Source organism: Impatiens glandulifera, chromosome 2, assembly GCF_907164915.1.
Source record: "Impatiens glandulifera chromosome 2, dImpGla2.1, whole genome shotgun sequence".
In the NCBI taxonomy this organism is placed as follows: Eukaryota; Viridiplantae; Streptophyta; class Magnoliopsida; order Ericales; family Balsaminaceae; genus Impatiens; species Impatiens glandulifera.
Window position 1 is genome coordinate 400,355 of NC_061863.1, and position 13,501 is coordinate 413,855.

General features: G+C 33.2%; 3 protein-coding genes across 4 annotated transcripts; 1 reads left to right on the forward strand and 2 right to left on the reverse strand.

The window, feature by feature from the left end:
• The first annotated feature begins 303 nt into the window (after positions 1-303).
• Positions 304-7,619, forward strand: LOC124924109 (phenylalanine--tRNA ligase alpha subunit, cytoplasmic-like). Of its 2 annotated transcripts, XM_047464177.1 has the most exons (19): positions 304-436; positions 1,269-1,435; positions 1,805-1,927; positions 2,084-2,176; positions 2,466-2,522; positions 2,820-2,875; positions 3,122-3,214; positions 4,260-4,350; positions 4,423-4,460; positions 5,028-5,066; positions 5,384-5,460; positions 5,539-5,623; positions 5,708-5,804; positions 6,051-6,147; positions 6,781-6,852; positions 6,926-6,992; positions 7,095-7,220; positions 7,304-7,358; positions 7,443-7,619. In XM_047464177.1, exons 2-19 carry the CDS (start codon positions 1,289-1,291, stop codon positions 7,494-7,496), a joined length of 1,467 nt encoding a protein of 488 aa, XP_047320133.1. In that variant the 5' UTR covers positions 304-436; positions 1,269-1,288; the 3' UTR covers positions 7,497-7,619. The 2 variants fall into 2 exon arrangements, with proteins under 2 accessions (XP_047320133.1, XP_047320132.1); XM_047464176.1 differs by lacking the exon at positions 304-436 and having other exon boundaries at positions 1,231-1,435.
• Positions 7,620-7,666: 47 nt separating this feature from the next.
• LOC124924110 (probable receptor-like serine/threonine-protein kinase At4g34500) lies at positions 7,667-9,814 on the reverse strand. The gene is made up of 5 exons (XM_047464178.1): positions 9,140-9,814; positions 8,961-9,059; positions 8,753-8,875; positions 8,148-8,669; positions 7,667-8,062 (listed from the first exon to the last, which is right to left on the reverse strand). Exons 1-4 carry the CDS (start codon positions 9,721-9,723, stop codon positions 8,162-8,164), a joined length of 1,314 nt encoding a protein of 437 aa, XP_047320134.1. The 5' UTR covers positions 9,724-9,814; the 3' UTR covers positions 7,667-8,062; positions 8,148-8,161.
• Positions 9,815-11,961: 2,147 nt separating this feature from the next.
• On the reverse strand, positions 11,962-12,956 carry LOC124927781 (protein NUCLEAR FUSION DEFECTIVE 6, mitochondrial-like). Its single transcript, XM_047468256.1, has 3 exons — positions 12,726-12,956; positions 12,529-12,650; positions 11,962-12,294 (listed from the first exon to the last, which is right to left on the reverse strand). Exons 1-3 carry the CDS (start codon positions 12,893-12,895, stop codon positions 12,275-12,277), a joined length of 312 nt encoding a protein of 103 aa, XP_047324212.1. The 5' UTR covers positions 12,896-12,956; the 3' UTR covers positions 11,962-12,274.
• Positions 12,957-13,501: the final 545 nt, after the last annotated feature.

The window sequence follows — 13,501 nt, forward strand, 5'->3', positions numbered from 1 at the left end:
TTTAATTCATTATTTGTTTATTAAATTAAAAAAAATAAAAATATAAAACTCACATTATTCACTCCGTTTTATCTATATTTTTCCTTTATTTTTATAAGCAAACCCAAGAGTCTATAATATTCATATTCTTCCTAAATCATAAGTGAGGTTTTGACAATAATCACCTAAGAAACAGGTGGTTTGCTTTGTGGAGTGAGTTAAATGTAAAAGTTTAAAGATGTGAATGGTGAAAATAAAAGTTAGATATAAAAAACGCATAAACATGAGAAGTTAATGGACAAAAATAGACTTATAAAAAGGTCCAGAAAATAAACAATAGTTGAAACCCTACGCCACTCCTCCTATCGTGGTGGTCGGATCACGGTTTTCACTTTTATTACGGCGATTGAACAACCACTGCATTCTTATTGATACAAATTGCATATCCAGAAAGAAGGTATTTTCAGCTCTTTCATAACCCAATGTAATGTAATAGTCACTGCAATGGCTTTTCATGTCCTAACACCAAATGTCTGTGTCTGTCTCTGTTGTAGACTTAACCCTTTTTGATAGTCTTCATTTTGTCCTCTCTACTCTAGGTTTTCCTATGGCATATGTGTTTGTTACACTTGTTCATTTGGCAATTAAGGCAATGCAAGATTTTGTTTGGTTTAATAAGTAGTTTATGACAATTTGTCATTGCAAATGTTATGCTAATCTCAACCTTATTGACTTGATTCATACTTTCTAGCTCATTTTCAGGTATTGGGTCAAATGAAAGCCTTTTTTTGGCTACTTATAATTAACTTTTGCTTATAATTGTACCCATAAGACAGGGATTGTGTGATGTGAAACTTTATAAAAGGTAGAGTTTTACATGCATTAGATGAAACTCTTGTTTATTTCATTATTTCGAGAAATCAACTAGTTAGATATAGAGGATTCAAGAAAATCAATTATGTGAACAACAATGATAGTCTTTGAGACATGTTATTTTTTTCAATTTATTTTATTTTGTTTATTTTTTCTGCTTAAGATATAAAATTACAACTTATTTATTAGTGTTTTAATTTTGTATATATTTGATTGATGTAATAAACATACAAGGGACGGTATGATAGGCTTAAGGTTCTTTTCAGATATTAATTTTATAAATTTACCAAATTAACTTATACATTACATACTTAAATTTCTGTTATTTTCGTTTTGGTTTATTCAGTTGATCATTTTCATATTTTTAAGTCATTAAGTTCTTAAAGTTTAATATTTAGCAATTTGTGCTTGGATAGGGACAAATTGTGATTGAAGGATGGCGGAAGAAGCAGTGCTGGGCTTCCTCGAAAAGAATGAGGAAATCTCAGATTCCGGCCAATTCGCAGCCGAACAAGGAGTTGATCACCAGGAGCTGACTAACGTTATCAAGAGTCTTCATGGTTTCAGACTTGTCGAGGCTCAGGTATTGGATTGGATTCTTCTGTATTCAAATAGACCATTTTCTAATGCTGGACAGTTCCAGATGACTGTTATGTCTAAAATTCTTTCAAATGTTATATTTTTTATTGGGAAAAGAACAATATTGCATTCTTACTTGTTAGCATTACATAGGCTATGATTCATATATACTAGACAAATAACAAATGAAAATGAAAGTAAGCTATCCAATTGGGAAAAATAGTTTAGAGAGACAAACATTTTGTAGTATTTGAGTTCCTATAGTGTTTTGAGGATCAAGTAGAAAATAATTCTGGGTTTTCAGATTTTTTTTTGTTTTATACTTAAAAACAAGTAATTGGTGTTTTACATTTGTTTAATTGAAGTCATGCAGGATATTAAGCGGGAGAGATGGGCACTTACTAATGAAGGAAAGATGTATGCTTCATCGGGCTCACCAGAAGTACAAGTCTTCTTGGCGATACCCCCAGAGGGCATCTCTCTAGAAGAATTGCAGGTTATGATTCCCTTCATTCTCATTAGGTGTATTTATGTTACATGGCCTGTTAAAGCTGCAAATAGTTCAATTAGTTATGCTTATATGCTACTGCTATATTGGACCACTTTTGACTTTATTAAACATACATTATAATATGTGTTTCTGTGCTTGCAGAAAAAAGTTGATGCATCAGTCTTTAAGATAGGTCGCTCACAGGCGATAAAGAACCAATGGGTGGAGATGGGAAAGCAATTTGTTACTAGAAAGGTGAATATAAACGAGTACAGTGATTACGTTGTCTGATTGTGTGAGAACGATCATTTTATTCAAGGGTTTGTATATGACCAATCATTCATCTGACTTCTCCAATACGAGATTTTTGAATGCCTATATATCCCTCCCTGCTTTATTTTGTTTTATTGATGTGTTAAAATTAGTCTCAGTTATGGGACTACTTTTTTTTTGCAGCTGATTCTTTTGAATATGTTTGGTTTGTTCATTTAAGTTAATTTATGCCCTTAATTAATTTCCTCTTTGGTACATTTCAATTTTGCAGATCCTCCATGTCGAAGACAAAGTGAAAGAATTACTAATACTAGTACAGGATGAGAAGGTGCATATATAACATATGTAGTGTATAATTTATTGATAATGATGTTTTTTTTATTGATTTGCTCCGAGTCTATGAAGAAATCCATGTACATAGAGTAAACTGGTAATAGATTAATTTGGTTTAAGTCTGCCACTTTCCATTGATGTGGTAGGTTGAGATGTTTGGGGGGAGAAATCTTATATGCAAGCATTGTTCTTGTATCTCCCCTTGGTGACTTGTTGTTCTCAATGATTTAGATATTAGTCTATTACCTTCACACTCCTATTCCTTCTAATTATTCTAATTGTAATTGTGCAGGTGATAGACCCAAAAGATATAGATGCTCTAAAGAGAAGAAAGCTAATTACTTCCCAGTACTTCCTCTACCTCTTCTCATTGTTTATTTGCTGTATTCTGTGGCATCTGAAACACTTGCTTGATTTTGTTAAGTAAATCTTAAGGTGCTAACGAAAGACTATATGAGTTGTCCTTTGTGGGCAAGTGATGCGATCCTTGAATGCTCTAGCGAGGCAATGATTATGAATATAGATAGAATGGATCTAGAATAACATCTCATGCTCTTAGTCTGCTAATTTTTTTTTATCTACCTTTCTTTCTAGGACTTGGAAGGGCTATTCATTACGGAAAGGTCCTTGTTATGCTCCTAAAAGGAAGAAATATGCCACTGATTTGACTCGAGAAAACTTGCAAAGGTAATCTCGATACTTTGGTATTTATTTCTGGTGGATTTACCTATGCTGCAAACCGACTCTTTGTTTTATTTTTTGAAATTTTTATGCTGCAAATGGACTATGCTGAAACAATTGTGCATTGATGGTTTTGGTAGGTTGATAAAATGCTTATTTTTAATAGTAACCAATATTGAATGACTTTTTTCTACGGACTTATGCTTTAAATGTGACACTGCACTTTTCAATTGCTTTTTGAAACTAAAGCAGTTTGCTTTTTTTAAATAGTATTAATAATTGTCTACATGCATTTGAGATTTGCATGCTGAATTCATTATTGGAGTTTGTCACAACAGATTTGTGATGAGATTTTTAAGCCATAGGGTTGATTGTGGGTTGCAGAAGGGGTACATTTGTGGATCATTTTGATTGGAAACATGAACTTTGAAGTGATCTGTAATCTTGTAGAGCTTGCCTATGCAATGCCTTTGACATACACACAACACCAATGACCAATCACATATTTTCTTAGTTAGAAATTTAATGGTAGGATAATCACACTCTGAGATGAATATAGTAGAAGCTTTAAAGTAGTCGTTGCCACCTTCAAGGAAGATCTCCTTCCTTAATAGTTGAAACTTAAGTAATTATAAGGCAAAAAAGAACTTGAGCTATATTGTTTTCTTATAATGAGAGTGTTTACAGTTGCTCCCCTACTGGTTGCTTTATATTGACGAATAAAAATGCATGATACTTAATTGTCATCAATTGAATTATGGTGTTGCTTGACTAAGGCGTATGCACAGACGAACAAACAAGTTATCTTGACTTTCGTGCATTGTGATAGTTCATGGATTTATTGTATAACTGGGTTTGTGTCATCTTGGGGATTGAATGCTTCTTGCCATGCTTGGTTTTAATATATGGGCTATGAAGATTGCTTTGCTAGGATGATTATAAGTTAATCTGATCTTTGAATATAAAAAATTGCTATGAATATGTGCATTGGGGTGACTTTGTGTAGCTGACAATTATCTGTTACTTTGTTACCCCTTTTCTTTATTCCAAGGGGTGAGTGGAAGGATCTTGAATTCAAAGAATATAACTTCCTAGCAAAAGGTCAGCCTGTTGATGGTGGCTGTTTACATACATTGCTCAAGGCAAGAAACATACATTGCTCAAAGTTCATGTAGTTATGTTTATAAAAGCTTTTCTGAAAATTCATATTTCAGGTACGTCAACAATTCAAGATGATCTTTCTTCAGATGGGGTAAGGTTTGCTGATCTTTGTGGTAAAACTATCATTTAAATGCATATATGTGCTTTAAATATAACAGTAGAGACCCACCCATAGTAGCTCAAGTGGATAGGGTTTGAGAGGTTAAGGTCTCAAGTTTGAATCTCACTGAAAACACTTTGAAAGTGAAGATATATGGAGGTGGCATGTTGTGCTATCCTCCTCTAAGGATTAAACCCTGGTTTAGAAAATTGTGACAGTAGAGTATATGCAAAATTTTCTCCATCAAAAACCCTTCTTGACTTCCTATGCATGTACATTAATCTTGTCTTGATACATATTAGAACCATACGAAAAAATGAAGTCTTAATCAACTATGAATCTTCACTACATTTATAGCTATTAATGCGATGTTAACAATAATATGTTGTGAGAATGTGACATAAGCAAATATTACATGTTTGTGGCCTTCCATTATGAAACTCATTCCACAGGAGGCTGTTGAATTCTTTGATATCACTTGTTTGCCCACAGGGGGAGTTAGAAACTAAAATTATTTAGTTTTGCCAATCAAATGATGGAGGTTGATTGATTATGCAGGTTCGAGGAGATGCCCACAAACAATTTTGTTGAAAGCAGGTTTGTCTCTTTTTCTCTCCTTTTCCTTTCATTCATTTCCAAAAACTATCAGTAAATTCACAGGAGATTTGACATCATAACTGTTGTATCAGTTATTACAATTGTGATAATATGCATATAACTAGCCTTAACAAACTCCTGAATTACTAGAAATTGATGCATGTTTAGCTAGATGGTGTGTTACATTGTAAACATTCAATTTCCTTTGTAATTCATTCTGAAATATTGGCATGAACTAGAATGTTACCTTTAGTCGTACAATGATTGAAGTTGTTACTCTTCAAAATGCAACCTGAGAATAATTTGTTTTTTTACAGCTTCTGGAATTTTGATGCACTTTTTCAGCCACAACAGCATCCTGCTCGTGATTCTCACGACACATTCTTCCTCCAAGGTCAAGCTATCTTTATTTTATATAGATAACTCATAAGGGATGGTCTACTGAATCCTATTATGCCTTTGTCTTCACCAGTTCCTTCCACTACAAAGACACTACCAGAAGATTATGTTGAGAGGGTGAAGAACATTCATGAATCTGGAGGACATGGTTCAAGAGGGTAGGCTGATAATCTCTTTCCCTCTCCTATTTTGGATAAATACTAGTCTTCTCTCGAATATATGACAGTAAAAATGTTCTTCAGTTATGGATATGACTGGAAACGAGAGGAAGCAGACAAAAACCTTCTAAGAACTCATACTACAGCTGTTTCATCAAGGATGCTTTACCAGCTTGCCAAGGTATATAAGCTGTTTAGCTTTTTGTGACTCAATTTTCACTTTTGCCATTTTCTTCATTTTTCCTCAATTTTCACTTTTCACTATTGCAATAATTTTTTATTTAACTTTAGAGATAATTGTTGTTATGCAGATGTGCATAGTTTTCTTTAGTATATAGCTGGAATTTATCCTTAGTAGTCCTTTTTTCCAAGATTCCTGATAACAGTATCACATTTTCTCTGAATCTAGTTTTGACTATGATTGCAGGATGGATTTGCTCCGAAAAAGTACTTTTCCATAGACCGTGTTTTCAGAAATGAAGCTGTTGATCGAACTCATCTTGCAGAGTTCCACCAGATAGAAGGTACTGGAATTTTGCATCTACTGATTACCCACTCAAAAGCTTTCAAATTAGCAATCTTTTAACTAAGTGAAGGAAAATACACAATCTATCATTGCCTGATTTTCTAAAACTGAATATAAACGACGATGTGAACTGGATGTTCATTTTATATTCTCAGTCTTTATAGTTGGCAAGTTCATTTTGTAATTGTTCCTTTTTAGGTTCATATATAAGATGGCTTTTTTTTAAGATGCTAATTGTAGTAATACATCAGAGAAGCCAAATGATTATCATTGTAATTTGGAACTGGACTTTTCTGCTGGTCTATAACCATATGGACGAACTTTGCCTTCGAAACAACACTGGACTTGTGAAATCCCCATTTCTTCTGAATGGTTTACTTGTGTAATTTGGAGTATAGTGGTAGAAATCTTTTTGGTAAATGCAACTCCATAACCTCAAAGGCGAAAAAGCCCAATGCTTTCATTATTAGTACATATAGTTCACGTTTCTTCTATTGGTTCCCAAAAGAAATGACGGCCATAATTCAGAGGACAATTGAACCTTCTGTGGGTGATAAAAGTTCCCTACCATTTCATGAAAGATGCATGGCATTTTTTATTTATTTTAAGATGTTTGCTTTTATGGTGACAGGTCTTGTTTGTGGTCGAGGTCTTACCCTTGGTGATTTGATTGGAGTTTTCAACGACTTCTTTAGCCGTCTTGGTAAGTCAGTTAATTTTATTTATTTTTCTACAAATTTTGGGGGAGCTTATTTGTTTATGCCTTATATCTTCAGGTATGAAGAAGCTGAAATTTAAACCAGCTTATAACCCATATACCGAACCAAGCATGGAAATCTTTGGGTAAAATTCTATGTTATAATAATAGCTTAAGAAGAGAGCCTCTTCCCATTTAATTTGTCATATTAAAGATTAATCAATCATCTTCCTCTTGCATGTAACCAGTTATCATGAAGGCCTAAAGAAATGGGTAGAAATAGGAAATTCCGGAATGTTCCGACCTGAGATGTTGCTGCCCATGGGACTTCCTGAAGATGTTCGCGTCATAGCCTGGGGTCTTTCCCTAGAAAGGTTAGATAAGATCACACCAATGTTTTTGCAGTTATATTTTTACACATGATACTAAAATGATCAAATCTTTATTGATGTTTCAGACCAACCATGATCTTGTATGGAGTTGATAACATTCGGGATCTGTTTGGACACAAGGTAGACACTTATCTATCCATATGCATCAGCTTTGCATTGTCGCTTGATGAAGCTTAACGGTTTGTCCTTATTATTATCTTGCAGGTTGATCTAGGTCTTATCAAGAGAAACCCACTTTGTAGAATTGGAATCGAATAGAATGTCAGCTGTGCCGTTTCCTGAGATTTTTCCGAATGCTCAAAGGATATTTGCTACACTTTCTTTTGTTATGTTAACTAGTAAATTAAACTTCTTGATCATTAAGTTAATTATTTTGCTTATATTTCAAAAAATATAATACAATGTGCATGGAATGGAATAAACACTATAAAAGAGGTTGTTGACTTGCTTGCCCCCACTACAAAGAATGTTACATGTGCTGTTGTGACATGTAAAGTTATTCATAGCAGGTGGGGATTTCTGAGTCTTTAATTTTAATATTGGAGATGCAAGTTTTTTCTTAATTCTTTACAAACAGAATAAATGTTGATGGCCCCAATATATAAAGGTACAGAGAAATGTATTATAAAAAAAATAAAGAAATGTCTTTATAATAAAGTATTTACATGGAAATGGCAAACCATTAAAAAAAGCCTTATTCTTACACATAATCAAAATGAACCTACATTGTAAACAGCAAATGGTATACTTCATATTTTGGCCATCATTTAATTTGTTGTTGTATATATGTCAGTTGTGAATAATGGCTAATGAAGAGGAGGTTCCTGCAAAGGGAGAGCCAATATCAGAAGAAGAAAGTAGTTGAATGAATTGAATCTACATGAACTAAAAGAGTACTAATCATCTTACAACAGATCGAAAAGTTAAGAGTCATGATCAGCCTCCTCTAGCATGTGCAGAATTTGGCCCATCTTGGGTCGTTTAGCGGCATCCAAATCTATGCATCGTAGGCAAACCAAAAGCACCCGTTTCAAAGCTCTTGGTGTTGGATGTATTTCAAGTAATGGATCTATCACTTGTTCACCTCGACGATTCCCCACCATTCCTTTGAACCAGTCCACCAAGTTCATCTCCCCTGGTGGTTTGGAATAATCAATAGGGTTCCTCCCTGTTATAATTTCCATAAGTAGAACACCAAAACTGTATACATCGCTCCCCTCGTTCAGCATTCCTGTACTTGCATACTCTGGCGAAACATACCCAAAGGTTCCCATGACACGGGTTGTAACATAGGTTTTGTCGGGTCCTAATAGTTTGGCAAGACCGAAATCGGATACTTTAGGATTCCAATTTCTGTCTAGAAGAATGTTGCTGGATTTTACATCTCTATGCACCACTTTAGGTTCTAATCCATCGTGCAAATAAGCCAGCCTTGAGATTATCATCCATAATCAAACAGAATCAATTAAAATCAATCTCAATAATAATAATAATAATAATAAAATCTTAGTTACCCTTTTGCTGTTCCAACTGCAATCTTCATTCTGATTTCCCATGTTAGGGGACTAACAGGTCCTACATCACCATGTAACCACTGCTCCAAGTTTCCATTGTCCACATATTCATAAACAAGAAGCCTATTTAAAGTTTTCAGATTCAATCAGTCATGATTATTGATTCTGTTTGATTATGAAAGAGGAAGAAGAGGTTAAACATACTTACCCTTGTGGACAATAACCTAATAGACCTACCAAGTTCTTATGCCTAACTTTACCAATTGCTTCTATTTCTGCCTCCAACTCTTTCTCTGCTTGGCTTTTCCTGTTTGTTTGTTTGTAACAACAACAATTCATTCTAATAAGCTATAATGTTAATTGAAATTGAAAAGCTGATCTTCTCACTTGTTGTTTAGTAGATATTTAACAGCAACTGCAGAGCCATCAAGTAGAATTCCTCTGTAAACAATGCCATAACCGCCTTCTCCGATGATATTCTTCTCTGCAAAGCAACAAGTGGCTCTCTCCAGGTCCTTCAAACTGAACCACCGACCCCAACCCATGTTGTTGTTGTTGTTAACGCTCTCAACAGACGAAGAACCACCCTCGCTCTTACGACTAGTTTCGCTTATAGACGAACTAACAACCTTCACACTAGTCCTCTCAATCGCGATCCTGCTGCTGCTGCTGTCTACTACATCTTCTGCTGCTGCTGCCACCACCACTGTATTATCCGATACATCACAACAAGAGATTGCCCGGTCCTCCTTGTTGGTCTTGATTTGGGTTGTCAAGCTTGCTGACTTGTTGTTTATTCGGTGATATCGATTAATGCGGAATCTGATACATAAGTAGATGAGAATGACAGATATGGTTGCAAATGCAGCGCATATGGAAATCACTAGGTAGAGTCTTAATCCAAGAATTGAAGTTTCAGCTTCGAGTCTTTGGATGATGATGGAAGAAGTATTCGCCGCCGCCGCCGCCATTGTTAAGCAGAACAGAAGAAGATCAGATGTATATATGTCTACCAGCAATCATTGCCTGCCTGCCTGCCTGATATGATATCATCGCCTCCATGGAAATCGCAAATGGAAGAAGGGTGAAGCTGCTGAATGAATATTTTATTATTGCAGAGTTAATACAGTCAACTCTCTAATTAATTAATTAATTATAAATAACTACAACGGATCTGACCGTCATTAATCCCATGAATGTCTTGTTTGGTTTGGATTAGATTGGATGATTCCAGTTTTCCTAAGAAAAAACAATTCACGGCCTCCTCGTTTGTTTGATTAAGAATTTCCCTATATAATAATATGTCTGATTGCAGATCCATCTTAATTAATAAATGTATTTTTCTGTGTGAATTAGATTGGTTTAATTATTTTAATAATTTATATATTTAGGTTTTTAGAACTTTTATTAGTTTATGGAAAAAAAAAATTATTTAAAATAAAAATTATATTTTATAAAATAAAGTATTGTTTTTGATTGATTAAAAAAAAAAAAGTTAATAATTTGATAGATTAAAAGTTGCATCAAATAAGTATTTGCAATTAATAAGTTAATCTAATTACATTTTTTTTACTCTTTTCTCCTCAATCTATCTAGAGAAAATATTCACACAAAAAAAATTATGGGCCATAATTTCTCATCTAACTATATATAAAGTCAAAATAAGATTATCAACTAAAATAAAATTGAATTGAACCAGTGGATTCCAGGTCTTAAATTAGCTAAACAAAACTATATATACTTCACTTTCCACTAGGGATGCATTTGTCTTTTTCTTTTTTATTTAATATAATTTATAAAAAGGTTAGAACTATTTGATAAATAAATATATTAATAGATAATTAAATTGGTGAAGGGTTACAGGCTTGATTGGAATAAAAGATTAAACTTCAAAGTTATACTAATTAAATTAATGATGGCAAAGATATAATTAATTGAAACTTTATGTTAAGTCATAATAATGAGTTAGTTGTTGATTTGTCTAATTTTCATTTGTTAACATTTATTTAAAAAGTATTATTTTAATGTCTTGTTTGGTTCAAACTCAAAAAGAAAATACTCATGAATCCAAAAATTATTATTTTAATCTCAGAATTTAACTTATTTGAAAACATTTTCAAAAACTATAACAAGTCTTTATGAAAAACTGTAAGAAAAAATCATTAAAAGAAAAAATAATATTTTTTTGGGGGTCAAATCACATCTGAAAATAAAACCAATTTTTAAAAATGTTTATTAACATTTTTTTTTTTTTTAATTTAAAAAGTGTTTCTATATGAAACTAATTACGTATTTGTTTTAAAGTCTGAATTGGACAATGATGCATTTGATAGAAACATCTTAGCTTCTGAATTTGAATATGGGCCGGTCAGAAATTGATAATTAATTTATGAATATTTTCAAAATAAGTTCAGTCATAACACATTAAGAAATGGTAAGAATTTTGTATTTAATATTATTATTTATATAATTTAAAAATAAATAGTTTTTTTTCCAGCAGAATTTAGGCTTATGATTAAAAAAGTTGGTAGGTTAGAAAGAAAGAAAAGGAGAGTAAACCGAATTAGGTGAATAAATAACTACTGCATGCTATAAACTGCCTTTTCATTTAATTTTGTAGGTATCTAGATAGATACCAACTCTTACTATCATATTTGTTAGGTTATTATCATTAACAATTTCATTTCAAACTAAACAAATCAAAATTCATTAGATAGATTTTGTTAGTAATATAAGTAGGGATAACAATTTAAATTTAAAATAGTAGACAATTTTTTTCAAATTTGATGGGAAATAAGAACAAGGGAGGGACTCTGCTTGCCATTAACTCAGTCAGGTTATAACAATAACTTCAATCTTCTTAACTTCTTAATTCCCATTTCTCTCCTCAATAATGAGTTCTCATTCCTACCTTCTTTGTTTACAATGCTTGCTCACAGCCAACTTCTTCTAGTTTCGGGGATGGTATGTATATGTTAGGTGTTAAGAGGAATCAAGGCTGGGAGGAGGTTTCTACTCCTCAAACTGTAATCTTCCCCTAATTTACTCGGAAACACGACTCTGCTGCAATCTTCAACTAAGATGTTTCTTCTAATAGATAGATAGATATTGAAACAGAGATTTTGTTTCTCTCTTAATCAAGAGTACTCTTATTCCAATGGGTGGAGATTATACCTCCTAATTAACAAACAATACTAAATACAATAAACTAACTGAAAACAATCAATAGAGATTAGAATTGACCATGCTGGTTAACACAACTTAGACAACAAAATCTTTTACATTTGGAAACAGGTCAAACTGATAACAACAACAACAACAACCCATCAAATTAAGTCATATAGGTAGGGAAAAAAAACAAGGTCAAGAGTCAAGAAAAGCTACTAAAAATAGTACTGAATTTGAATGCTTCTTGTTTGTTCTATATTTTATAAGGTCAGGCATTTTTCTGATTCTCAAATTTGCATCATGGAGGAAATCAAAGTATTCTTCTTCTTCTTCTTAGATCCAAGGAAATCTTTGTCACAATGGTATGCCGAGTCCTACACCAACAACCAGCAATGGGAACGAACAGCTTAGATAGAGAGTTAACACTTCAAATTTTAAAGATTATACCCCCCCCCCCCCCCCCCCAATGTATCAAAGATTCTAAATACTCATAATAGAATGAATGAATGAATGAACCATTATTCATATACCCACCACCCATGTATCAAATTAAGATTCTATGTAAAAAGAAAAAGAAAACAAAGCAAGTAGAATGAATGAATGAATACCTTGTGAGAGCCAGCTCCAGCAGGCTGAATTGACGCCAATATTGGATCTCAGTCTAGTGGAAGCAATGGCACTGTGAAGCGGCATCATAGACTCACCAATCCCCATCGCCGCCGAAACAGCCCTAAATAAACAATTTAACAACAATATGAGACTCAAAATGAAAACCCAATAGAGATTCCTGATCAATGTTTTTTACCTTGAAGCAGAGAAGGCGATTGATTTATTGGAAGAAGAAGGTAAAGCAAAAGGCGCTGCTGATTTTGGAGACTGTGTTGTTGATGATGATAGTAAAGAAGGCTTCGATGATCGAGCTACCAGAGACCTTGATGCGGCCGTCACTGCAGATCTACATGCGGACAAACCCATCTCACTTACTTACTTACTTGTTATCTCTCTCTCTCTATTTCTTGAAGTCAAAATGTAGAAATGGTGAAATGAAATGAAACCCTAAACAATCTCCAGCAGAAAGAATGGTAAAATCATGCCTAAACTATTAAAAATTATTTAAAATTAGACCTCAATTTTATTTTCACCCCAAAAGAATGAGAAAATCTCAGATCAAACCGTAAATTCTGCGATCGGTTAAATTGTTAAGTGTGTTTGCAGGGTTATATTTTTAACCCGCGGGGATTAGTCGTACTTCAAAGGAGAGAAACGGAATCCAACGTTCTAAAAAATATAAAATAATATATATACGAATATAATTGTAAATTTGTAATTTGGAACTGAGATTGTCTGTTGGTCCAAATTGACAAACTTTGCGGTGAAATTCCCTATTCTTTTTGAATGATTTACTTGTATAATTTGAATTAATGGTCCCTTCATAACCTCAAAGACAGAAAAGCCCATGTTCTTAGACAAAACTTCAAAGTAATTTCACCTTACTTCAAAAGTTTTGAGTAAGAATGACTTTTGTCTTTTAAATAAATAATCACAATTGTGTTATAAATATTTGTATATTGAAAAATAAAG